Consider the following 26,883-nt stretch of genomic DNA (forward strand, 5'->3'; position numbering starts at 1 on the left):
GGCTGTTCTGGAACCTTCCTTCCCTCCCCAGAACCTTGTGGCTTCACAGCCCAACTGCCAGTGGCCCTGGAGCCCTCAGCTCCCCAACTCCCGCAGGCCCCCCAACTGCCTGCTTCCGGACAGATCAAGGGCCCATTCCTGAGGGGGTACAGACACCTGTCCTCTGGCAAATGGGGCTTCCTTCAGCTGCTGGGGGAGGGGCAGGAGGGAGGGACCTGAGAGCCTCAGGACAGCACAGACCCAGCCAGCTGAGCAGAGCCCGAGGCCTGGGCAGCACCCATAGGGAGGGAGGGGCAGCCAGGCTCCACGTAACCTCAGCCTGGCTCAGCAGCCCCATTAAAAAACAAAGAGGCCATGAGAATCCTAACAGTTGGTTTTATTTAACCTAATATATTCAAAATATTATCACTTCCAGGTACTCAGCACAGAACCACCGTGAAGGAACCCTGCCCAGAGTTCCCGGTGCCACCGCAGAGGCCCTGAGCTTTCCCCCTTGCTTCAGTGCAGCTCAGGACCCTGCGGCACCGCCCCTGCCCCACCTCCAGTGGGAGCACCTCGGCCTCATCCGCAGACCTACCAGCCAGCGGCCCCCAGGAGGCAGGCTGAGGGGTGGGGATGAGGAAGAGGGCGTGGCTGGTGCCCCGGGTGAGGGCAGGCACTTCCTGTCCTGTCGGCCAGGGTGGCTGCAGCGGCTGTCTTTCATGCCTCTTCTTCCACCCAGCACCTCAACCCCAGGGCCCCAAAAGTCCCAGGCTGTCAGAAGTGGTCCAGGCGGGTGGCAGGGACGATGCTGGATTGATTTATTTCACACATTCAGACCCGACACACTCAGACACTTTGGGGCCCTGTAAGGGCTAAGCAGAGGGCGCGGCGTCAGCTCATGGGGAGGCCCCACTCCCTGGGAAGGAAATACAGGACAGGAGGCCGCATCCAGCGCCCCCCACGGAGGGACCAGTGTTGCTCTAACAGGGACACTGAGGTTGCCTCCAACGCCCTGTGAGAAAGGGCCCTGTGGTGACCAGAGACCCAGCCCAGCCAGGCAGGCAGGGAGCCTTCGAGGAACCCTCAGGTGGGCAGGTGGGGGTCTTCTCAGCCCCAGTGCCCACGAACCCTCCTAGCCACCTGGGCTAGGCCAGACGTCCTCCCAGGCCAGCAGGAGACTGACTCCTGCATTTGCACTTGGTGGCTGGCAGGGGTGGGGCACGGAGGTGTACAACGCCTGCCCACTCCAGGGAAACGGAGGAGCCACGGCCGGGTCCCCACATGCTAGCAGGCCTGCCTTCCCAGCCAGTTCCACAGGGCAGCGCCTCCAAGCTCTGAGGCTCGGGGACTAAGGCAGGGGTGGGCGTAGGCTCAGACTCCAAGTTCCAGGGGCCAGGGGACCGAGGCAGGGCTGGGGGTGGGCTCAGACTCCTAGTTCCAGGGGTAGGGGGACCCAGGCAGGGCTGGGCATGGGGCTCAGGGCCTCTTGACACCGCAGCACGGGGCCTGTCACCCCAGTTCTCCGGGTCTGTGTCCTCAAGTCAGATGCAGGCTGGGGAGTGCACGTCGGGATCTCCCTGTGGCGGCGATGCCGTGAGGCTGCTCTCAGGGCTGTCCCACCCTCTAAACCCTGGCGTGACATGTCCACGGCTCAAGCTCAGGAACCACAGGCCGGCTCACATCTGTAAGTCCGCTGGTGTGGAGGCAGGAGGAGCCCTTCTGCAGCAGGACGGCCCTCAGGACAGCAGCGGGGTTGAGGGCTCTGTCTCTTGCCCTGCTGCTGGCTCCCGAGCCTGAGAGCCTGGAAGGGGGCTACACATACACAGCTGATCCCTCGAGGCGAAGGAACCTAGGTGATGAGGGTGGCAGCTGGGCCTGCGCAGAGAGGCGCCAAGGGTGGAGACCACAACAGGGTCAGTCCCTCCAGAGTCCGTCCCAGGCCTGCCGTCCCCGGCCCAGCTGCAGGGTGCACGCCATTGCCGCTGCTGGGGAGCGTGGTTTGGGCCGAGAAAGCAGTGACTCTGAGAGGAGGTGTGGAGGGGGCCCACGGTGCCAGCTCTGGTGCCCACCATGGGCGGGGCTGGGTCTCACGTCTGGGCCAGCGAGAGCTCCTCCAAGCCTCCCTTCCCCAGGCGGTACCTGGCAAGGTCCTTCCTGGTCACCAGTCCAACAACCTGCAGGACAAGGCCAGGCCACAGAGACCCATGGGTCAGCCCCCGCCTGCCTATGGAGGCCCCTGGGCAGCACAGCCGGGGAGCCCTGCGGGCTTCAGCACAGCCCAAGCTGAGCACGGGGCATGGGCCGTGGTGCTGAGTCCGCGCCTCAGCGTCCCCGGCACGGAGATGAGATAAACATGTGCAGCAGACAGAGGGCCCTGCGCAGCCCAGCGCGTCCCCGCCCCCGCTCACCTGATTGCGGTTGTCCACCACCACCAGGTGCCGCAGGCCCAGGGCCCGGAACAGCTTGAACACACGCGGGAGCGACGCCTCCTGCAGCGGGACGCAGCAGTCAGCACCTGCCCACACGCCAGAGGCAGGCAGGACCTCCCCTGGCTCCCAGCACCCACTCCACAGTGTCTAGGCACGTCCTGGGCCCCCACACCCGTCTGGTCAGCCTGTTCGGCCCCGACTTTGGCTCTGCAACCCAAACCCTCAATCCCTGCTGCTGCCCAGCGATCCTGGAAGTCCTGCCAGGCCCCCTTCCCGGGAGACAGAGTCATTGAGTCCTGGCCCCCTCTCGCCCTCCCCTGTGCCCCTGGCCACTCCTCCAGGAGGCTCTGGATCACATAGCCCACTGTTTGGCCCCGAGCCCATGCCTCCACTCTGCACGTGCCTGGGGCACTGTGTAGGGGGAGGGGTTCATGAACTCGGAGAGGTCCATGGTGCACTCCCGCTCGTCCTGGGACACGTGGATGGACTGGATGGGCGGGAAGCGCGGGTAGGCGTCCCGGAAGTCCTTCAGCCTCAGGCGCCGCTGCACCAGGCCCATGTTGGAGCGCTCCACAAACACCTGCGGGCGGCAGGTTCCCCGTCAGGCAGCTGCGCAGCATCCCAGGGGCTCCTGCCTCCCGGCGTTCCAGAGCCTGGCATGTACCTTGTGCTTGAGGAGGACGATGAGCTGGGAGCGCAGGATCAGGCCCTGGAGCCGGGCTGGCTGCAAGAGACGCCTGCTGTCAGAGCCATGGTGCCCGAGGCGGGGCCGTGCTGGGATGCTGTGCTGGGCCCCAGCTCCGACCCTGCTCTAGCCCAGTGCCCCATCTGGGTGTGTGTGCTGTGTCAATGGCCACCTGCTCACACCAGCCTCACCGTGGCATTCCATGTGCACAATGCCACAGGTTCCCAAGGATGGGTGACAGGGCAGGAGGTCTGACTGCACATAGCAGAAAGCCAGGGCCCAGGGAGGGGGGCTCTGCTGCAGGGTAGACGCAGCTCCATTGTGCCCAATAAAAACCATCCCCAAACCCCTAGTGGCCATGTCCAAGGGGCACACGGCAGTGGCCGAGCTGCGTGTTGTGTCAGGACCTCCTGACGAAGGCCTGGCCACGCCCAGCCCGGGTGCTGACCTCAAGGCCCTGACAGGCCACAACCCCACCCAGCCTCGGCACCCACACGGCCCTACATGGCCCCACAGTGAGCCCCCAGCGCTCCTGGAACCGACAGTGCACCCGAATGCGCTGCCTCCCCATCCTGCCAACCTCCCCATGTGCTTCCCACCGCTGGGCTGGACGGAGGTGTCGCGAGCGAGATCCAGCCTGGGGGGCGCCCGGTACCTGGCTGTCGTCTGCATGCTCCACCACAGGGAAGCCGTTGTGATTGGACGCCGGGTCGCTCAGCACATCCACAATGACACCGACCTTCTCACGCCGCCTCAGGCAGGTCACCGGTGTGCTCATCACCTCCCTGCCGGAGTAGCCCGGCCACACAGGCCCGTCATGCGCCACCAACTCCCACGGTCACCCCCAGAGGCTGCTGCGGTGTGAAGCTGCTGGGTGGGAAACGCGGAGCCGCCTGGAGCCCGCGAGCCGCACATCCCACCCCTGTGCAACAAGAGCCACTGGACACCCTCCCTGCCCACAGCTGCCACGTGCCATACCTGGCAGTGAGCGAGTGCGAGGTGACCGGGGCCTCCCAGTGCAGGAAGGGCACGCTCTGCAGCTGAATGTGCATGTCGTACAGGCCCTGCAGGCGGACGGGACACGGGGCTGGAGGCCACGCCCACCCCTCGGGACAGGCTGTTTGGAGGCTGGGCGCTCAGAGGGCCCTCCCCCACGACCACCCCAACACTCTCAGGGTGAGGCTTTGAGCCCTGTGCACCTCGATGAAGACGTCGCCCACAATCTTGGCGGTCATGAGCACCAGCATGATGGGGAAGCCGTAGGTCACGTTGCTGGTGGCCTCCATCATGATGACCGTAAGGCTCAGCGTCATCCGCACGATCCCACCTGCGGGAGCACTCATGAGCCCCGGCACGTCCACCCTCCCAGCTCAGGGGCACATGGCCACCGCCTTTTCTGTACAGCCCACGGTCCGCCTGCCCCAGACCCGAGCCCTGCAAGGATGGCCACAGCCCCCTCCTGACCCTGTGGAGCCAGCCCCCGCGCCCACCAGGCAAGAGCCAGGACCTACCCAGCTGGGCAGCAGCTCCCATCAGGGCATATTTCCCGGGGTCCGCCCAGATCTGCGGGAGGTGACATGGAGGTGTCAAGGTGGTGGCAGGCCCCTTCCCAAACCCACCAAGATACAGAGGAGGCCTGCCCCGGAACCTGACGCCCAGGAGCGAACCCCATGGCGGCAGACACACGCACAGAACAACTGAGCACAGCACGGCCTGCTGGGGACACCGCGCCCTCTGCCTGTACCCAGCATTCAGTGCCTGAGCGACAGGAATGCAGGGTGCAAAGGGCATAGCCACCCACACAGCATGCCCACGCCGACTGGGGAGCACCACCCAGCCTGAGGAGCGGAACTCCAGCACACAGGACACAGAGGGCCCCGGGAACATGAGGCTTGGTCACAGAACCCATGCACGGAAGGCCACTCACGGTGACTCCCCCTAGAGGCAATGTCGGGGGCAGGCAGAGCCAGAGTCTGGAGGACCCCAGTGGCTGCCGGGGCTAGGGGCCGGGGAAATTGAGGCATGAGTGCATGTGGGCCCAGGGTTTCCGCTCTGGGATGACAGAAAGTTCTAGAAGTGTTAGTGACAATCAAACTACCTCATGGATGTGAGAAACGCTGAGAAATTGTCCACTTTAAAAGGGTAAACCTCATGGCATGTGAATCATGTTTGTATGTTAAAAATCAAACCAAATCAAGCCCTTGTGTAGAGGAAGACAAGCAGAGCACACGGGCATGGGGAGCGGGAGGGGGGCTTCCAGTGTCATTTAAATGACTGAAATGAGAAATGGAGGACACGAAGGAACCCAGCCCCAGCGGAGGCAGGCGGAGGAGGCAGGCCTGTGGGCCGAGGGCTGGTAGGCAGCGAATGCTGCTCTGGCCCCGGCCTCCCGGAGAGCAGCCCTGGTGGGGTGTCTGCCCCGTGGAGTCCAGCAGCACCTCTGCAGCAGCCCAGAGTCACCCCTGCTTTTCATCACATTCTCACGAATGAGGAGAGGAGCCTCCGCCCCCAGGTTCGGCCGGGGTCAGACTACGCGGGAGCTGTGCCACCGCCACAGTGAGCGTGCTTCCCCACAGCGGGGCAACTGCCACAGCCAGTGAACCACGCGAGGCGCAGCGCCCTGGGAGGCCGCAAGACCTGCACATCTCACGGCAGGCCCCGCAGCCTCTCCAGCCCCACTCACCGCTGCCCCTGTGAGGTAGGACAGGGAGATGCCAAACAGCCGGCCCCAGGCGGCCCCGATGAGCAGGGATGGGATAAAGACCCCGGCAGACACTGTGAGCCCGTAGGTCCAGCAGGCCAGGAAGAAGTAGACCAGCGTGAACAGGCCGAGGGTCAGGGGGTTGTAGGAGCCTAGGGAAGAAGAGGGGCTGATGGGGCCTTCACGGGACTCGCGCCCCAGGCAGGGGCCCCGCTGCCCAGCCTCAGGCCTCACAGTCACCTTCCAGGAGCCTAGCAATCTGAACCCCAGGCCCCGCGGTTCCCAGAAGCCTCCCCGTTCTCAGCCTCCCGGGGAAGCAGGAAGGCTGGAGGCTCCCACAGGGCTCTGATGCCGGCGGCAGCAGCAGGAGCCAGGTCCAGACTCCACAGGCGGGCACCACGGTGCAGCGTGCAGCCTGGCTCTGGGAAGAGGGCGCCCTCCACAGCCTGGAGGTCCCTTCCTGGGGCAGGCGGCATTGTACTGGGTGTGGGTCAAGCGGGGCCACTGGAGGACGCAATCGCAGAGGTATAAAGCAGGCACTCCGAAGCCCTGGTCCGGCTTCCACGAAAAGCTGTGGTCGGGCCAGGCCAGACCTTGCACGGTTTGAGGGTTCGCGCTCTCTCAAACCAGGCTGGGTTTTCTTCTCTTTTTTTGAGAGAGGGTCTCACTCTGTCACCCAGGCTGGTGTGCAGTGGTGTAATCACAACTCACTGTGGCCTCAACCTCCTGGGCTCAAGTGATCCTCCCACCCCAGCCTCCTGAGTACCCAGGACTGTGGGCACACCTCTGTCCCAGATAATCTTGCTTTTTTGGTAAAGACAGGGTCTTGCTGTGCTGCCCAGGCTGGTCTTGACCTGGGCTCAAGCGATCCTTCTGCCTCGGTCTCCCAAACTGCTGGGATTACAGCAGCAAGCCCGTGCTATAATCCACGCTGGGGATGATCCCCCCGCCCAGGGCTGCAACCTCAGCCCACAGGGACACTCAGCCAGAAGGCATGACCCATGCCCTCATCCAAGCACCTGCCCGGTGGCACTGCCAGCACACACCTGGCGGATCGTGGAAGAGGCTCACTACACTCTTCTCCGGGGTGTTGAAGAAGGCCGCAGCCATGGAGTTGTACTCGCCGTCCGCACAGAAGAGCTGTGAGGTCAGGAGAGAGCACGTTGGGAGGGAGACAGGCCGGAGGGCTCAGACAGACTTGGTGTCGCCATGTGCACCGTGTATGCTGCCTGGCCAGCATCGCTGAGAGACCGTATGACCCTGCCACTGGGTCAGGGCCATAGCCACAGAGGGGAAGGAGGACAAGCGGCCCAGGCCCAGACCCAGACCCAGCAGGGGCTGCAGAGCCACGTCCAGCCCTGGGGTGGGTCAGTAGGCCCCTGGCCTGGGAAACCGTCCATCCCTGGAGCCAGGGGAAGGTGGGCCCAGACGCTCCCATCAGCTCCTAGAGGAGGCTGTCTCTGGGCTCCGGCAGCACTGGGGGTGCTGTCCACGGATGGCAGCAGAGTACAGCAAGGCTGGTCAACCCCACAGCCTGGGCCTCCCACACTTCTGACTGTTCACGCCTGTCCTGTCAGCACCCACCACATCTGGCCTGCCCCGGCCCTCACTGGTCTGCTGGGCCTGTGACTTCCCCTGTTCTGGGTGTTTCACGTTAACAGGGCTACACTAGGTGGCCTCCTGTGTGGCTCCTCTGAGCACCGTGTCTTCCAGGGCAACCGTGTCACCGTGTGGAAGGACACATGGGCTACGGTAAGCCATGAGCACCAGGCACAGGCTGGGGTATGGATGGAGATTTGCATTTCTCCTGGGTCCACATCTGCGGGGCCCCGGGCTTCTGAGGCTCTTCCCGTCGGGCTGCCATTCTGGGAAGAGGACTGGGAGAGCCTTTGGCCCCACACCACCGCCTGTTCCCGACACCTTGGCAGACACCTGGCCTGCTCTGACATCTGGGCAGACGGCGCTAGCCCTCCCTGAGACATGCCAGCCAGTGTGCGTCTAGAACTCCATGCAGCGGGCAGCCCCCTCCCGAGGCCTCAGCAAGGCTTCTGAAGGCAGTCCTGCGGCTACTGCCCTGCCTGCTGGACCCCGCCCGGCCCGGGCCTCCTACCTGCAGGGGGTAGGACATGGAGCTCCCCTGCAGGGGCTGGCAATCCCGAGACGAGTAAATCAGCACAAAAGCGACTGTGGCCGTGACTGCAGCCACCAGCATGGCCTCGATCACCTGCAGGCAGGGCCGGTGGATGTACCTGGAACCAAGAGTCAGGCTGCACCACGGGCGAGACGGCGGCACGGCCCCTTGGCATTTGCCAGGCAGCCTGCATCCCAGATTGAGGACACTGGGCCTGTGTTTCAGCAGCAGTCAGGCCGCCCAATGTCCCTGGGGCAAGGACTCCCACAGCAACTCCTCCTGACGAGTGGGAGGCGGCCCTGCCAGTGCTCCCGCTGCGCCTAGCAGTACTGAAACTGGCACAGACCAAGGAGGAATAAGCTAGGAGCTCCCGGAGTCCCAGGACGGCTCCAGCTGCTACCAGGGCAGAGCTGGGCAAAGGCCGGGGATACCTCACCAGGCCCAATCCTGCACCCAGAGCAGCCTCGCTCCCTCCCCAGGGGCCGTCCTCCAGGAGCCCTGGCTCTCCCAGCCTCAGGCTTGCCTATGCCCTCCAGGGTCCAGGACACATCTCTGAGCAGCTCAAGCAGTGAAGCCAACAGGGTGGGCACTGAGCACACAGCCTTTCTTCCAGACGTGGCCAAAGGGCATAAACCCCACACCACGTCTTTTTTTTTTTTTTTGAGAGGGAGTCTCACTCTGTCACCCAGGCTGGAGTGCAGTGGCATGGTCTCAGCTCACTCTAACCTTTGCTTCCCATATTCAAATGATTCTCCTGCCTCAGTCTCCCAAGTAGCTTGGATTACACTTGCCCACCACCACTGGGATGGTCTTGACCTCCTGACGTCATGATCCGGTCGCCTCGGCCTCCCAAAGTGCTGGGACTACAGGTGTGAGCCACCACGCCCTGCCTACTACATCTGCTTTCAAAGGGCCTGTGTGGCCACGCCTGCCAGCGCGATATGCAAGGCGGTTTCTCCCTCACCTGATCCGAAACATGGTCAGCCAGTAGTTCAAGGCATTGAACACAGCTCCGAGCACACCGCCTGCAGCCAGGGGAAAGCCCAGTCAGCTACGTGGGAGGGAAGGCGCAGGCCTCCACCGGCTCCCAGAGGGTAGGAGAAGCTCCAGGGTTTACAGAGGGAAGGGGTTGGCAGAGGGTGGGGTGGGGTTCCTGGTAAGATGCTTCCTCTGCATCGTTTGTTTCTCAAAGGCTCTGCCTTCTTTCCAGGGAAAAGGTGCAGTAAACGCTGTTAGGACCAATCCTGCCTCCTGGAAGAAAACCCGCCCGCCCTGAGCCCTGTGGCTTTGCCCACAGAGAAGAAAACAGGAAACCGGGAAGCAAAGCTCTTCGAGTGTGCGCTGCCCGTGGACGCATCTGGAGGGAGCAGGCCCCTGGTGGCCCTGGGGTGGGGGCAGGCTCGAGGCTGTCGTGGCCTCTTGTCCTTGCCTCTCTGGCCGTGTCACGGCTGAGCTCGGCCCACAGGCCGGCCTGCAGCGCTGGGGGAGCCCTTACCTACCACGCCCATGGCGATGAAGACAGGAATCTCGTGGATGGTGTAGGCCATTTTCTGTGGAGAGAGGGAGAAGGTGGAAGAGGGGAGGGAAAGGGCCCACAGCTCCTCTCTGCTGAAAGTCAGGACCACCATCATGAGAGCTGTCCCCACACGGAGCCTTCCCGCACTTCCATGCAGGCCACAGAAGTCCACGGGACAGAAACACGCTGGGTGTTTGTAGCAGGCCTGGCCCTACATGCCTCTGCCACTTCCTGCCACCCTGGGCACCCGGGGCGGGGAGCGCCCAAGCACTGGGAACACAGTCCGTGAGCCCTGGGTTTCCCACACACAGAGCCGTCCTGCAGTGCGTCCAGAACCTGCCCTGTCGACAGCACGGAGAGGCCGCAGCCCAGGCCCCAGGCTGCCCTGAAAACAAGGCCCGAGCCCACCGGCCCCCACAGCGGCTGCTGCACGTACCCCCAGGCTGCGGGAGGTCCCAAGCATGCCACAGCTGTGTGACGTGTGCACAGGGCACCCGGACCCAAGAGGCAGCTTGGGGTGCCGTCCTGCAGCCCCTCAGGCCCTGGAGCTCACACAAGCGCTCAGCTCCACAGCGACCAGCCAGAGTTTCCAAAGGACCGAATTCTCAGTCTGGCCTTAAGCAAACAGGGTCCTGGCCCAGGACTCAAGGGGGTGAGCCGGGCAGCTTACCTCCGAGTCAAACCTTCCGAAGTTGATGAGGCCCGGGCTGGACAGGTCCCACATGTTCCCGTGGTAAATGCTCAGAACAAAGTTCAGGGTGAACGTGGAGATCATGGAAGCAAAGAACTGTGGTGGAGAGCAGAAAACCAGGGCCTCAGAGCCTCACCCAGCCCAGGGCCAAGGACCAGCAGGGACCACCGCCCCGCTGTCAGCTGGGGGCCAGGAAGGAGTCTGCAGACTCCGCCCCAGGAAGAAGGGAAGGGGCTGGAGCCAGGGGCAGGCACATTGTGCCAGGAAGGAGGTGCCCAGCACTCTCTGGACTCGCCAGTGGAGGGCAAGAGGGGACGGTGGGGCAGGGTCTGGGTACCCGGCTGTTTGATCCCCCATCTGGAGCTGGCAGTGCTGCCCGAGACCAAGGGTGAACTGGGCAGCAAAGACGTGACCCCCGCTTTAGGCAGGGCTGAGGCCTGACAGACCCACAGGGGGTCCAGCTCCAGCCGCAGCTCGATGGTGGCCCCAGGATGGGGACTGAGGGCACAGCACCCACCCTGATGGGGCAGCAGCCATCAGCAGGCACTTACGATCCTCCATGTCAGGAATTGGTTCCAGAATGATGCGCCCTCCTCCAGGCTGAACAGGACCCCACCTGGAAGTCAGGGCTGACTCAGGTGCCAGCTGGACACAGGGCACCATGCCGACCACCAGCTCCTGCCCACAGGCTGCAGGGAGCCCACACCACGTCGGAAGGAAGCTACTGGGGTGGGCCCCAGCCACGCAGAGAGGGACCCCGAGGGAGGTCGGAGGGCCAGGCCCGTGTACACTGACGGCTACTGCCTGCCGCTTCCAAATCCCCCGGCTGTGACTCCAAGCCTCTCTCTGCCCACCCTCAGCAGGCACTGGGCCTACAGACAGGAGACTATTCCTCCAACACGCAGCATGAGCATAGCTTCCCAGACCCAGCCAGCACGAGGCTCCCAAGGGCAAAGCTTTGGACCAGGCACGGCCCTCCTCACCCACGGGGGCTCCAAATGCTGCTGACACTCCGGCTGCAGCCCCTGCGGAAACGAAGTCCCGCTTCTCTGTGTCTCTGCGGAAGTACTCGAAGATCTGCAGCAGGGACAGACACAGGGTTGGGGCAGGTTCCTTGAAGGCACAGGTCTCATAAAGAGAGAGTGGCCGAGGGCGGCCCAGACAGGGGGGCTCTGCAGGGGAAGGGGCTTTCGGGACCACTGAGTCACCAGCTCTAATTCCAGAAAAGCACGGTGCTGCAGACCACGGAAGAGACAGCAGGCTCAGCACCGCCACCAGCAGCCCAGAGAAACGCAGAAAGACCCAGCTAGGAACTCAACTTTCCAGGACACGCAAGATTCCGAAAACCTCCACCCTCTACTGAAAACCGCATGGATGGAAACCCAGCCTTGCTGTTGATGTCTGTACCACGAGAATATTGCCTGCCTCGAAATTCACACATGGCTGGGCGCAGTGGCTCACACCCGTAATCCCAGCACGTTGGGAGGCTGAGACGGGCGGATCATCTGAGGTCAGGAGTTCGAGACCAGCCTGGCCAACATGAAGAAACCTCGTCTCTACTAAAAATACAAAAAAATCAGCCAGGTGTGGTGGTGCCTGCTGTAGTCCCAGCTGCATGGGAGGCTGAGACAGGAGAATCGCTTGAACCCAGGAGGTGGAAGCTGTGGTGAGCCGAGATCGCACCACCACACTCCAGCCTGGGAGACAGACTCTACTTCAAAAAAAAAGAAAGAAAAATAAATTCACACACAAACGCAACTCTATCGCCATCAACGTGCTGGGGACTTTTTGGGAAAAAAACTGTTCCAAAGTGTATCCTGAGAAACGAGCACCAGGTGGTCACCCTCAGTCCCCAGTTCTGTGCTGCTCCGAGAAGCCGCATGGAGCAGTGGAGAGGGCTCGCGGCCAGGGACTGTGACCAGCGGCTCTGGGAGCCACCACCGGGCTGTCCTCAGAGGGCTGGGGCTCGCAGGCAGGGTTGCAGAGGGCAGCCCGTCTCCCTGTGCTCGCGCCCACAGCACCCACGCTGGCACGGGATGGGACTCACCTTGAAATCTCGCTTCAGCGACGTTGACCTTCCTTGGGAGATCCCGGCGGCAATCACTGAGCCCGAGTGGATCATCGGCCCTTCCTGGAAGACCAGGAGCAGCGGCACTCAGACAGGCGGGCACGGCGACCCTCTCGGCCCGAGCTGGGTGACCACGTCACTGTTACCTTTCCCACGGCCAGGCCCCCGACCACGGACAGGATCACACCGGACACCTTGATCACCAGTGTCTGAAACACAGGAAAACAAGTGGCCTCTGATGAAAGGGCAGGAGCTGTCCTTGGACCTGAGCTGTAAAACTGCACACACAGCTCTGATCAGGCAGGGCAGCCGGGACACGGGGCCTCCGGAATGGGCCGGCACCCCCATGGCTGGGTCTCCCCCCGGCCACAGTGGACGCTACCCAGCAGCCAAGCGTCCCTGCACAGGCTGGAGGGTCCTGCCTCTGTGGGCCTCGGCATTCAGCAGGGAAGGGGCACTTCCCTTTTCCTCCTTCCTGAGGCAATGCTGGGCCGCCCACCCCATCATACCGGCGTGTCCTGCCTTGGCCAGTGCGGCCAGCACAGGGGAGGAGTTCCCACCAGCCCAGCCAGGCTCAGTGCGGCCCCTCACAGAACCCTGGTACAGGAGGAGTGGCCACTTGCAGCTCCACAATGCCCCCAGCCGCTCCTCGTCCGGGACCTCACCCTCTCCACCTGAGGGCTGTGTAAGGTGCTTGCCGTCAGCCTCCATGCCCCAGGCCAGAAGCCAAGAGGCCGCAGACCCCAAACAGAAGGGCGCTCTGAGCTGCGGGCCTGGCTCATGTTAAAGATGCCGAGGAAGGCAACCCCAACCCTCAGCCACAAAACAGGCAGCAATACCCCAGAAGGCTCCAGCCAGCCTGGCATGGGTGACAGGCCGGCCACCATTCCCAGCTGCTTCAGGAAACCCAACCTCCCACTGCAGGGCAAGGGTACCCCAAGGTCACCCAGGAGCTTTGGCCAGAAGGGGCACACCGCCCCCAGACCTTGGCCACAGGGACCAGGCCCCAGAAACACTCTTGGGGGCAGCTGCCACACTGTCCAGTCCTCCTCAGATGTGCCGGGACTCCAGCAAGCCTCAGGCCACAGAATGTGGGCGGTACATACAGAAGCAACCACAGCAGAACCGGGCCAAGGCTCCCAGCGCCCCCAGAATCAGATGCTCTGCATAACAGCAGGAGTACGTGAGCACAGGCCAACAGTAAACGGGAAATACCGCTGACGCCCACCACCGCGACAGCTGCCACCGTGCACCAGTCACCGCCGCGCAGGCCGCATCACAGACGCACGGCACAGCTGTGGCGGTACATGCAACATGCGCCATTTCTCTGTGACCTATTCACTTTTTACATGACTTAGCATGTGCAAATACCAGTTTTTACCACTTAAAAAAAGAGCCCGTCTGCACTCGGTGTACCAGCACACAAGGTGGCCGAGCCAGCTCTGGAAGGCGGGCAGACAACAGAGCTGTTCCCGACCCGGTGAAGAGCCTGCACCCCACGGCCAGCCAGGCCCGCTGCGCCCGCACCTTGAGCCGCACCACGTGGGGAATCTTCACCCCGTTGAGGAAGCACTTGATCTGCGGGATTCCGCTGCCGGCTGCCACTGGCTGAAACGGGAAGCACAGGTGATGGGTCACGGCCGGGCTGACACATACCCCACAGCCCCAGGTCCAGGCTGCTCAGCACCCAGGTCAGCGTCGCAGGGGCTCAGCTGCTCTCACTCTTCCCGGCCCAGACACAGATCAAGGACACGGTGGGGGTGGAGGTGGAGGTAGATGGACGGTAGGGCAGGGTGAGGAGGCTGCAGAAGGGAGGGAGCAGGGTGGAGAGGCTGCAGAAGGGAGGGAGCAGGGTGGGGAGGCTGCAGAAGGGAGGGAGCAGAGTGGGGGTGCCTGGGCCTGTGGTGCTGGGTCAGGAGCAGTGCCCCAGGGCTCTGAGCACGAAGAGGCCCTGGTGTGTCTGCTCCTCCTGAGGTCCACGTGATTCTATAAAGTTGCCAGCCAATGGGACAGTGGGGGCAGGTGAGCTCCAGGGGTTCCCACCCGTTCACCCACACCCCCAATCCCACATGGGGTCCAACAGCCCGGGGGCACCGCCACGTACCTCTATGAAGGCCACGATCACGGAGCCCACAAGCACGAAGGCGGCGTTCAGTGTGGCCCACAGCAACAGGGAGAAGGACAGCCCGCCCTTCTCTGTGAACTTGTCGATATCTGGGGCTCATCAAGGAGGGTCTGCAGCTTCCCTGTTAGGACCACCCACCCTAAACCCCGGCCCTGCCCCATGGCCCAGCCTGGCAGATGCCACGCTGCTCAGCGGAGCCATGATGCTCACTAAACATCCCAGAAACATCTCAGGGCCCAAACATGACAGGGACGTGGCTAGCGCAGCCAGGTCACCTCCATCAGCCTTGGAACACAGCAGGCTCAGGACTTCTGCCCGGGACCAAGCCCAGGCCGCACCCCCAGCCACCCCCAGCTGCACCCGCCACGCTGGGAAGGATACTGCCCTTGATGACCCTGTACTTGAGGCCGGCCAGGTTCTCCACCACGATGTCGATGAAGCAGGCCACAAGGCCCGTGAGGATCCCAATGAGGGCGCAGATGACCCAGCGCTTGATCTCCACCGTCCGGAAGGCCTGTGGGCGCACAGGCAGGGCAAGCGACCCTAACTCAGGTCGCTCTGGCAGCAGCAGGATGGCCCCGGCCGCCTGCAGGCTCCGGGATTCTGAAGGCCCCAGTGCACTGAGTCCCACCAAGCGCAGTTTCTGGCTAACATCTGAGCAACCAGGGGGCACCCGGGGCCTGAGGGTGACTCGGGTAGGTGGTGACTCCCCACAGATTCACAACCAGTGCTTGCTACACTGGACACCGCACCTGGCGGTCGTAAGAGCAGCCTTCTCAGTAACGGGGCCCGTGACTGTCCCACCATCTCCAGAAGCCAGAGGAACCGCAGGGTGTGAGGAGGACAGGGAGGGAGCGTCACCTCTCCCCAGGTCCTGCACCGTGGCCCTGTGGGGAGTGGCGTCCAGCTCACCGTGTGGTTGATCCGGCGCTCCTCCTCCAGGAACAGCTGGTTCTCACTGTTGTCATAGTCCAGGCTCTGCAGGCCGGGACAGCAGGGCCAGCGCTCAGCACCCACCCGACGCTCCGGGGTGGGCACAGGAGACCGGGAGTGGGCTTGGAGGGGCAGAGGCCAAGTCTGAGGGCGGGGGGTGGGGGACAGGGGGACAGGGGCACCCACCTCATACTTGAGGGAAAGGAGCTTCTCATTGTGTGGGATCTCCTTGGGGAAGGGATGCGGAGGGTCCATATCCTGTGGCAGAAAAAGGCAAAAAAAAAGGCCACAGGTGAAAAGGCCACCTGCAAGGAACAAGGCACAGAGGAGAGGGGCGCCCCTCAGCTCACCCACGGGGCGGGTATCACCCCGACACCAAGGACAAGAGCATGGCAAGGGAACTACAGGTTGGTGCGGTGGCTTACGCCTGGAATCCCAGCATTTTGGGAGGCTGAGGTGGGTGGATCAAGAGATCGAGGTCAAGAGATCGAGACCATTTTTTAAAATCTTTTAAAATAAAAAAATGATGATAATAATAATAAAAAATACAAAAATTAGCTGAGCTTGGGGGCGGGCATCTGTCATCCCAGCTACTCGGAGGCTGAGAAGCATGTGAACCCGGGAGACACAGTGAGCCAAGGTCGCCCCACTGCACTACAGTGTGGGTGACAAAATCCATCTCAAAAAAAAAAAAACCAGAACCACAGACCGACACCCCAACAACCACGGATGCAAAGATCTCTGGCAAGACACAAGCACAACGCTTCCAGCAATGCCAGGGCCAAAGTGGATTCAGCCTGGGAACACAGGGCAGTTTATACCCAAAATCAGTCCATGAGGCCAGGTGGGGTGGCTTACACCTGCAATCCTAGCACTGTGGGAGGTGGGGGCAAGAGGATAAGCTGAAGCTGGGAATTCAAGACCAGCCTGGGCAACAGAGCAACACCCTCATCTTTTATTTTTTGAAGACAGAGTCACTCTGTTGTCCAGGCTGGAGTGCAATTGCTCAGTCTCGGCTCACTGCAACCTCCATGGGTTCAAGCCATTCTCCTGCCTCAGCCTCCCGAAAAGCTGGGATTACAGGTGTGTTCCACCACGCCTGGCTAATTTTTGTATTTTTAGTAGAGACAGGGTTTCACCATATTGGCCATGCTGCTCTCAAACACCTGACCTCAAGTGATCCACCCAGCCTGGGCAACACAGTGAGACCCCAACTCTAAAAAAAAAAAAAAAGGCCAGACGCGGTGGCTCACGCCTATAATCCCAGCACTTTAGGAGGCTGAGATGGGTGGATCACAAGGTCAAGAGATTGAGACCATCCTGGTCAACAAGGTGAAACCCCGTCTCTACTAAAAATACAAAAATTAGCTGGGCATGGTGGCGCGTGCCTGTAATCCCAGCTACTCAGGAGGCTGAGGCAGGAGAATTGCCTGAACCCAGGAGGTGGAGGTTGCGGTGAGTGGAGATCATGCCATTGCACTCCAGCCTGGGTGACAAGAGCGAAACTCCGTCTCAAAAAATAAAAATAAAAAATAAACAAACAAAAAAGGCAAAAAAAAGGGGGGGGGCATGGTACTGGCACAAGGATGACATTCAGAGGAACAGCACAGAGCTGAGAGTCCACAAGGAAATCCCAAACATGGACAGCCCATCGACCTTCCACAACGGCATCAAAACAAGTCAGCGGAGAAAGGCACTGTTCTCAGCCCTAACCAGAGCCCTGGTGCCCTGCGCTTCAACCTGAGCCACTCCGCCCGTCTGCTAGTCCAGCTGCCTCTGCGCACTCGGCCTCAGGGACCACGTCCCCCACCCCCTCCCGGAAGCCCTTCCTGAGCCCCTGGCTCTGCGGCCCCACTGTGTCCCTGCCGTTCTGCCCCTGGCCATCGCTGCCACCCTGCACTAGGATGCAGCTCCACGGGAGGACAGGCAGCACCCCCCGCTCACCGGGTCCAGAAGCTCATCATCCAGCTCCACGTTACTCATCTGTCCGATTCGGAAAAGTGCAGGACGTGGTGACTGAAAGCAGAAGAGAAATCACGAGGGCGTCAGGCATCACACGGCCTGCACTGTGCATTCTCATCCTCACTGCCACACCCCGGCCGTGCCCGGGAGCTCAGGAATGGGCCAGGATGGGCCTCCCTGGGTGCCAGAAGCAGGACGCCGTCCCTCCAGGCGCCCCTGGGGCTGTCAATGGAACATCCAGCCTGAGCCCAGGGCGCCAGCTCCCTGCGCTAGACTGCAGGCAAGGCACCAGCCACCCACCTGGAAAGAACGGCTGGAGAGCACCACTGTGGCCCAGGCCAGCCCACCCACCCCTGCTCCTAAGGCCCTGCTCAGCCACCTGGCACCTCCACAAAGTCCCCTCCACTTCAGCCTTTCTGGGTCCTGGGACACAAACAACTCTGCAGTGCTCACGCTGCCCTCCCCACAGGATGGCCGGCTGTCAGGCAGAGCCGGGCAGGGTCTCAGCCACCCAAGGCTTTGTGGCCGTCCCAGCTTAGGGCAGGGGCAGGGCATTGGGCCCCAGGTGGTGTGGTGCATGTGTGACTTACAGAGCTCCTACCCCAGTCTCTGGCTCCTCGCTGGCGCCAAGGCACTGAGGCCAGGCTGGGAAGAGCCAAGACCTCAGCCTTCTTTCCCCAAAGAGGTCCTTTGGAGATAGATGGCTCCAATTTCCACTATGTCCTGAATCTTTACCAACATCTAGGGGTGTGAAGGGAAGAAGGGCTGCGTCCCAGGCTGAGGGGCCATGTGCCCAGGGCGCCTGCTATCTGATCAGAAAGCCCATGTGCCCACGAGGAAAGCATCAGCAGCGGAGGAGGCCTGTGGAAGGCACTGGTCATGGCAAGACCACCCCAAGGCTGCCGCTCGCTTCCCTCAGCAAACGCCCTCCTGGCCCCCAGCACTGTCCCCCTTCTCATCTCCCGTATCTCTCCCTCTACCGTCCCTGGCTCAGCCTCCCTCATGAGGTTTCAGGAGGGCCTGCAAGTGCTTCTTGGGGACAGAATTGCAGGTGACAACTCCAGGAGCCCACTGGGCTGAGGTGGGGACAGGGAGCCTGCACTGGGGCCTGATTCTCCTTCAACCTGTGCTTACCCACAGGGATCACCATCACCACAGACCGGTAAGGACAGGGATGCAGAGAAGGAGGGGCTGGGATCTGAGGTCGCTGCGGGTCAGGGATAGGGTTCCTGCCTCCTGTCGAGGCCCACCCCTGAGGGACACCGGCTCCCCACACCGCCATCCCAACAAGCCTTCAGAACCTGACCTTTCCAGCTGGGCGCAATGGCTCATGCCTGTAATCGCAGCACTTTGGGAGGCCCAGGCGGGCGGATCACTTGACACCAGGAGTTTGAGACCAGCCTAACCAACATGGTGAAACCCCAATCTCTACTAAAAATACAAAAATTAGCCGGGCTACTTGGGAGGCTGAGGCAGAATCGTATGAACCCAGGAGGTGGAGGTTGCACCACTTCACTCCAGCCTGAGCGACAGAGGAGACTCCATCTCAAAAAAAAAAAAAAAAAGAACCTGACCTTCCAGTCCACTGCCCTTCAGGAACCCCTTCCCCTGCTATCCTCCCGTTGTCCTTGGTGTGCACCACCCCCCACCCCCGTGATGATGACCCAGTGAGTGGCCCTGGCGGGGGGACATGGGCACAGGCCACTGGCCCTTGGCAGACACCAGTCAGACCCTCCTCCTCTCCCCAGGCAAGGAGCACCCCCAGGCCACCCCCCTCAGAAGCCAGGATCAGAAGCCGGCCAGACAGATCCGCCAGTGCCCGCCATGCCACCTCCATGCCCAGGGGAGCACGCAGGAGGGGCTGGACTGTGTGGGTCCTCCTGGACAGAGCCCTGAGTCACAGGGCACCGCCCCTCCACTGCCCCCAACCTTGTCACACACCAGTGGCTCTCCCTGAGCCCTCAGTCAAAGCGAAACTCACAGCGTGACTCTCCTACCACACAGGCTGACAGGGTGGGAGGAGGCAGGCACCGCAGTCCAGGGGTGATGGAAGGGGTGGCCTGGCTGGCCCCTCCCACCCACTCCCGCTCACATCTAAGCCCACGGACTCCAGGTCTCACAACCAGAAAACAGCCCCGGGCCGGAGCTGGGCCTCCGACCCCCAGCTCCCAGGTGGACAGGTGCCCCAGAGACCTTGGAACCCAAAGGAACCATTTCACTGTGAGGGACCCCACGTCCAAACGGGGACCCGGTGGGACACACCCTGCCCACAGGGCCACTCTCTGCATCAGTCAGGAGGCGGGACGTCTCTCCTAACGCCACTGTGTGGTCCGCTGTGCTTCTGAGGCTGCTGCTTGTTGGAAATAATGGCTCATTCTGGCTTGGAGCGGTGGCTAAGCCTGTGTCATCCCAGCACTTTGGGAGGCTGCGGCAAGGGGATCGCTTGACCCCGGAGTTCCAAGCCAACCCGGGCAACATAGAGAAATGCCATCTCTACAAAAAAAGGCATGTACCTGTGGTCCAAACTACTCAGGAAGCTGAGGAAGAGGATTGCCTGAGCCTGGGAAGTCAAGGCTACACTGAGCTATGAGTGCACCACGGCTCTCTAGCCTGGGGGACATGGCAAGACCCCTTCTCTAAATTTAAAACATTTTTTAAAAAACATGAAACAGCCACAGCCACATGTCCTGGGCACCAGGCTCCAGAGGCCTTGAGGTGGGGCGCCGTCTATACCACATCAGCGCCATCCCGCAGGAGTAGGACAAGGCAAAGGCTGACGGTGGAGCAGGTGGGCAGCGGGCCATTCCCCACCGCCTTCCCTTCTCAGCATCTCTTTCCTTAACCCAGGACTTGAGAAGGCACCTTTCATGATGGAAAAACATCACGTTTACCTCATGTTGAGTGACGCGTTCCGTGCTGTTACTTTCTTTTTTAAACGAGTTATTATAAATTAAACATCAGCTGCTGTTTCTCACGCTCCTGACGCACACGGCAATCTGCGTGGTCCCAAGAGCTGGACACTGATGGAAACAGGCACGCCCAGGGGACACATGCTGCTATAATCCCGAGTGAGGGGACGAGGGCTGGAGGCGGCAAGGTCATCAGGGTTGGGGATGGGTGGGACTAGAAAGAGGGGGCTGGGAACGGCCTTTGTCTCCTTCCAGGTGCTGACGGGGACCTACACGCGTTGTATCAATGACAATCTCTGGGTTTTGGTGCCATGCTGTCACAAAAAGGTAAACCCGGGGGAAACTTGGTGAAGGGTACACAGCCACCCGTGCAACCTCGCAGCTTCCTATGGATCCAGAGTGACTTAAAAGTCAAAAAAGGGCTGGGTGCGGTGGCTCACATCTGTAATCTCAGCATTCTGGGAGGCCCAGGAGGGCAGGTCACTTGAGGTCAGGAGCTTGAGACCAGCCCGGTCAACGTGACAAAACCCTGTCTCTATTAAAAATACAAAAATTAGGGCCGGGCGTGGTGGCTCAAGCCTGTAATCCCAGCACTTTGGGAGGCCGAGGCGGGTGGATCACGAGGTCAAGAGATCGAGACCATCCTGATCAACATGGTGAAACCCCATTTCTACTAAAAACACAAAAAAAAATCAGCTGGGCATGGTGGTGCGTGCCTGTAATCCCAGCTACTCAGGAGACTGAGGCAGGAGAATTGTTTGAACTCAGGAAGTGGAGGTTGCGATGAGCCGAGATCGCGCCATTGCACTCCAGCCTGGGTAACAAGAGTGAAACTCCGTCTCAAAAAAAACACAAACAAACATTAGCTGGGCATGGTGGCGCGTGCCTGTAATCCCAGCTACCCGGGAGGCTGAGGCAGGAGAATTGCCTGAACCCAGGAGGCGGAGGTTGCGGTGAGCCGAGATCGCGCCATTGCACTCCAGCCTGGGTAACAAGAGCGAAACTCCGTCTCAAAAAAAAAAAACCAAAAACAAAACAAAAACCAAAGCAGCAACTGAAGGTCGCGTGTGTACACCGTTCACAGTAACCAGAACGCGGAAGCAGCTGGCCTCCACCGATGGATGAGTGGACAAAGGCCACGTGGCCTCTCCAGGCAATGGAATAATCCAGCCGCAAAGAGGAAAGACGCACTGACCCGTGCTGCAGCACCATGGCCCCGAGGACATGATGCCCCGTGAGAGAAGCCTGTCACAGAGACACAGAGACACAGCTCCTGCGGGGTTCCACTGGCACGAGGTCCCCGGAGCCGTCAGGTCTGCAGAGGCGGGTGGCAGCATGGGGGCTGGGCAGCAGGAGGGAAGGGGAGCGCTGAAGGGGCGAGGTTTCAGTTCTGCAAGGGATGATTGCACAACGCTACGGGCATGCTCCATCCTACCGGCTGCGCACTCATGAATTATTACATACTAATTAAAAAAAATTCAGAGACAGGGTCTTGCTATGTTGCCCAGGCTGACCTCAAACTCCTGGGCTCAAGCAATCCTTCCACCTCGGCCTCCCAAGTAGCTGGCAGGACAGATGGGCACCACCACGCCGGGCTTAAAATGGTAAATTTACGGTATGTGGTTTCTTTTACCACAATTTTTTAAAAACTTAAAACATATTAAAGGCCATTTGCTGCCGTGCCCGGCCCGCACTGCGTTCTAACATTCGGCAGGCCTCTGCCAGGGCCAGGCTCCACGCCAGGCACAGAGGATGCCACGTTTGCCCCGAGGGGGTGGGAAAATGAGGAGACGCACAAAGGCCTCCGAGACCAAGGAGAGGCTTCTGCTGTCCACGTGGAGCCACATGGCATTGAGTCAGAGACCTAAAGCAAGACAGGCACATAACAGTGATGCTGGAAGGCAGGGAGGGACAGGGGACAGGAGGGGAACCCTCCCGGCAGGCAGGGGACTTCCTGGAGGCCAGAAAGAACCAAGAGGCGCTTCCTCAAGTAGGGCAGGGCTTGAGGGGCCACTGGGGACGACCCCAGACCCCCACCCGTGGCCTCACTGCACCCACAGGCCTCTCTCAGGCTGTGTCCAGGTTCCCATCCAGACCCCTGGCCTGCTGCGGTCTTAGTGGAGTGTCCCAACATGAGTTCGCAGGGGTGACCTGCAAATTCTCACCGCCCCACAAGACCCAAGTGCTCCTGGCTCGAGCCGCTCTCCCCTCTCCCTTCTCAAGGAGCTCCGCTTCCTGCTGCCCACACACAGCCAGGGCTGGCTGACCTCACCCTCACCCTGTCCCAACACCAGATGAGCCACGACTGGCTCGGTCAGTCCACCACTACCCCACACAAGCAAGACAGGCCTGAGAACAGGAACAGTGACCCCCAGGCGGCTCTGAAGGGCCTGCACTTTCAGCTGGCCCCCAGCTTCCAACGAGCCGCTCCACAGCCTGACCCGCCCAGGGCAGCCACCTCATAGCGTGTGGCCAGCTGTGCTCATCCTGACGTGGCAACGCCACCTCCAGCCAACCTGAAAATCCCACAACGAAGAGCCTGGAGGCAGCGAGGGCAAGTTCTCATGCTCAGTTCACCAAACACCCCCGTGAGCAGGTGACGGCCTGGGTGGGTATTTTAGCTCTAAACAGCCCTGGGGGCCTTGAACCCAAGAGGAGCTTCCAGAACCCTGTCTGCGGCCACATCGGGGTGCCCGAGCCTGTAAACTGTGCCCACCAGTTGGAGCAGACCCTCCCCCAGAAAAACAGCACCAAGAAATCCAGCAGCTGCCAAGGAAGTCACGCAGGACAGCCACACTGGAGGCCAAATCCCTCGTGATGCTGGTTTAACCCTACGGGCAGGACTCACGTTTCTTCAGAGCGTGGCTTCTGACAGGTGCCATGATCTACGCTGTCCCTGTTCACTTTTTCAGATGGGAAAACTGGGCACAAGGAGTTACAGATCTTGCAGACACCCTCGGCGAGTCCAGGGCTCAGAGCACAGAGGCCTCCGAGGACGCCGGACCTAAGAGGTGGGGTCTCAGCCTCCAGTCTGTCTCCAAGGGGAGGCTGAGGATCCTCCAGACATGGAGACCCCAGCTTCCAACTTCCCACGGGCTCCCCCAGATGTGAGCCAAACTCAAAGCCTCATCATGTGTGCAGCAGGGCCGACCTCCACGCTCCGTGGTGCGTCCCAAACACACACTCCCTCTGTCCTTTCCCATCCGTCCACCTGCCTGAGAAGCTTGCACTCTTCAAGGCCAAGCTGTGTGACGGCTCCTGCCCCCGGGCCCTGCAGAACATCAGCACAGGGCACTGGGCCTGTCTCCAGCAGGAAGGAAGTAGCTTTAGGCGCCTGTGTCTCAGGCAGCCACCGAGCAAGTACACAATCAATTCTTCTTCTTCTTATTATTTTTGAGACAGAGTCTTGCTCTCTCGCCCAGGCTGGAGCGCAAGGCACCGTCTCGGCTCACCGCAACCTCTGCCTCCTGGGTTCAAGCGATTCTCCCGCCTCAGCCTCCCAAGTAGCTGGGATGACAGGCATGCGCCAACACACCTGGCTAAATTTTGTATTTTTAGTAGAGACAGGGTTTCACCACATTGGTCAGGCTGGTCTCAAACTCCTGACCTCAGGTGATCCGCCCGCCTCAGCCTCCCAAAGTGCTGGGACTACAGGTGTGAGCCACGGCACCAGGCTAAATTATTCTTTTAATTGCTTATGAGCAGGGGATCTACTGTTTAACACAAACAAATAAGCTTGCAATGACTTTTAAGGGAATAGTTGTTTTTTTTTTAAGATGGAGTCTTGCTCTGTCTCCCAGGCTGGAGTGCAGTGGCACGAATCTCTGCTCACTGCAACCTCTGTCTTGCAGGTTCAGTCTCCCAAGTAGCTGGAATACAGGTGCCTACAACTTTTGTATTTTTAGTACAGACAAGGTTTCACCATGTTGTCCAGGATGTTCTTGAACTCCTGGCCTCGGGCGATCCAACCACCTCGGCCTCCCAAAGTGCTGGGATTACAGGCGTGAGCCACCGCGCCTGGCTGGGAATACTTTCTTTTCTTCTTCTTCTTTTTTTTGTGCTTGCTAAAATACAATACTTTCTAAGGTAAGAGATTAACAGGTTATTTCCCAAAAAAATCAACTCTTCTATTTGCAAAGAGAAACAAGAAAGCCCAAGCACATCTAGTCCCAAAAGAAACTCAAATTCAACCTCCGTTGAGGTTTCCACACCCTTCACTTGTCATCCCTTAAAGGCGGTTTATTCCTACCACCCTGTGAACTCCAGATTAACTTTTTTAATCAAAAAAAAATTAAAATTTTTTGAGGTAGGTTCTCACACTCCAGCCTGGGCAAAAGTGAGACCCTACCTCAAAAAAATGGTGGCTCATCACAGCTTTGACCTCCTGAGCTCAAGCTACTCTTCCACTCACCATCTCAACTCAGCCGGGACTACGGGTGCACATCACCACACCTGGCTAATTTTGTTCTTTCTTTTCTTTAGAGACAGGGTTTTACCATTTTGCCCAGGCTGGTCTTGAACTTCTGGGCTCAGTGATCCTCCCCCAGGCTCGGCCTCCCAAAGTGCTGGGATTACTGAAATGAGCCACTGCACCTGGCCTTGCTTTATTTTAATACAGAAACAGAAGCCGGGCACAGTAGCTCATGCCTGTAATCCCAGCACTTTGGGAGGCCGAGGTGGGCAGATCACAAGGACAAGAGATCAAGACCTTCCTGGCCAACACGGTGAAACCCCGTCTCTACTAAAAATACAAAAATAGCTGGACTGTGGTGGTGCGTGCCTGTAATCCCAGCTATTCCAGAGGCTGAGGCAGGATAAACGCTTGAACCTGGGAGGCAGAGATTGCAGTGAGCCCAGATCGCACCATTGCACTCCAGCCTGGCAACAAAGCAAGACTCCATCTCAAAAAAATAAAGAAAGAAAAAGAAACAGGCACGCGCGCACACACACACACACACACACATCCCTAATCACCCATGGCCCCACTTCAAATTAATCCCTTCAGGTCACTTTTCATGCAGATTACAGCAGGAAGAGCAGAAGATCCCACTTCAAAGGGAGCTGGGCTCCTGCTTCCTATCAGCAAAAAACACACTTTGACCTTCATTGGTGCACTTCTAAGGAACTGGGAAAACCTAAATGTAAGTTCTATGGAAACAGCCTGATTTTGGAACCCTTCCTAACCTTTAAGCACAAGACAAGTGTTTAAAGAACTCTAGACAGGAGAAAAGGTGAAGAATGACTGCAAAGCAGAGTAAAACCAATACACTGACAAAACGGCTCATTAGCTCAAAACTAACGCAACACATAGCCAGCGAAACACATGTAATTGACCTTAACGCTGTCTAGACGCAAACTGCAGGGTGACATGCGGAACGCATTCCCACCTCCGACTTGCAGCTCGTGTTTGCCTGCACATTCCAAATTCAATTCGGAGCCGAGGGAGACTGACTACAAATACTTGTCACGCCCAGAATGACCTGAAAGTCGGGACTGATCGCCACACAGAAAGACGGCAGATAAAGGCGCCCAGTCATCCTCACTGAAAGAGGACCGGCTGCGATCTTAACTGTGACCATCTCCCAGGGGGTCAAAGATAATCAAGTGAAATTAGTTGCTCCTGTAGTAGGACAATTTTAAAAAGTCGTCTGAGGCCGGGCGAGGTGGCTCACCCCTGTAATCCCAGCACTTCGGGAGGCCCAGGCGGGCGGATCACGAGGTCAGGAGTTCGAGACCATCCTGTCTAACAGGGTGAAACCCCTACTCTACTAAAAATACAAAAAAATTAGCCGGGCGTGGTGGCGTAGCCTGTAGTCCCAGCTGCTCAGGAGGCTGAGGCGGGAGAACAGCTGAACCCGGGAGGCGGAGGTCGCAGCGGGCAGACATCGCGCCACTGCACTCCAGCCTGGGCGACAGAGGGAGACTCCATCCCCCCCCCAAAAAATGTCGCCTGAACAGAAAGCCATATGTACCCCTTTAACGGCACTCTAGGGGACACCAAAGGGGAATGGACGTGCCTCACAGCTGCCCCGGCGCCCCTCATTCCGCGGGGTCCAGCCGGCTCCGCCCGCTCCCCCAGCCCTCCAGGCCTCCGCGCCCGGCGCTGCCTCTGAAGACTCCGGACCCCAGGCCCCCCACCCTGTCAGCCCGGCCCCGCCGAGGAGCCCCGGGGCGCGTTCCTCAGAGGTCCACCGCGCCTCGGTCGCCTCCAGGACCGGGACACGCGGCGCCGCCAGAAGGCTGACGAGGGTGTGGGCTGCGGGGCGCGCGAGGGCTCAGTTTCCCCGCTCGCGCCCTGCCCGAACTCACCTGGCGCGCGGCCCCAGGCCCGGCCCCGTTCAGCAGCGGCGTCCCCGCGCCGGGCCGCGCCGTCCTCCGCAGCAACGGCGCCGCCTCCTCGTCGTCCCGGTCCCGGCCGGACCACGACACCTTCTTAGAGACGTTGGCCATGGCCCGCCGCCGAGCGACACCGGCCGGGAAGTGCCGGCCGCCCCCGTGTTTGTTCTCGTGACCTGAGCCGGCGGCCACGTGACAGGCTATGGCAGCCACGTGACGCACGACGGCGACCACGTGACGAGCGACGGCCATTACGTGACGCACGACGGCGACCACGTGACGAGCGACGGCCATTACGTGACGCACGACGGCGGCCGCCGAGGGCCCGGCCCGCGGGGGCTCCTGGGAGCCGCGCTCTCCGCAGGTCGTGGCACCGCCCCCCCCACCCCGCCCCCCCGAGAGAATCGGCGGGGCC

At 60.5% G+C, this 26,883-nt stretch overlaps 1 protein-coding gene across 3 annotated transcripts; it reads right to left on the reverse strand.

Moving 5' to 3' along the window:
* Window positions 1-358: 358 nt before the first annotated feature.
* Window positions 359-26,646, reverse strand: CLCN7 (chloride voltage-gated channel 7). Of its 3 annotated transcripts, none has more exons than XR_013524504.1 (25): window positions 26,442-26,646; window positions 17,206-17,277; window positions 15,448-15,519; window positions 15,241-15,306; window positions 14,710-14,842; window positions 14,308-14,417; window positions 13,731-13,811; window positions 12,350-12,412; window positions 12,183-12,266; window positions 11,119-11,212; window positions 10,687-10,751; window positions 10,115-10,231; window positions 9,424-9,478; window positions 8,893-8,953; window positions 7,908-8,046; window positions 6,844-6,937; window positions 5,780-5,949; window positions 4,608-4,659; window positions 4,296-4,423; window positions 4,075-4,160; window positions 3,752-3,963; window positions 3,076-3,135; window positions 2,815-2,991; window positions 2,391-2,471; window positions 359-2,156 (listed from the first exon to the last, which is right to left on the reverse strand). XR_013524504.1 is itself a non-coding variant. In XM_035266413.3 (25 exons), exons 1-25 carry the CDS (start codon window positions 26,580-26,582, stop codon window positions 2,070-2,072), a joined length of 2,418 nt encoding a protein of 805 aa, XP_035122304.1. In that variant the 5' UTR covers window positions 26,583-26,646; the 3' UTR covers window positions 359-2,069. The 3 variants fall into 3 exon arrangements, 1 of the variants encoding a protein (XP_035122304.1); XR_013524503.1 differs by having other exon boundaries at window positions 3,752-3,966; XM_035266413.3 differs by having other exon boundaries at window positions 3,752-3,881.
* Window positions 26,647-26,883: the final 237 nt, after the last annotated feature.

The sequence above is a fragment of the Callithrix jacchus genome, chromosome 12 (genome assembly GCF_049354715.1).
Source record: "Callithrix jacchus isolate 240 chromosome 12, calJac240_pri, whole genome shotgun sequence".
Taxonomy (NCBI): Eukaryota; Metazoa; Chordata; class Mammalia; order Primates; family Cebidae; genus Callithrix; species Callithrix jacchus.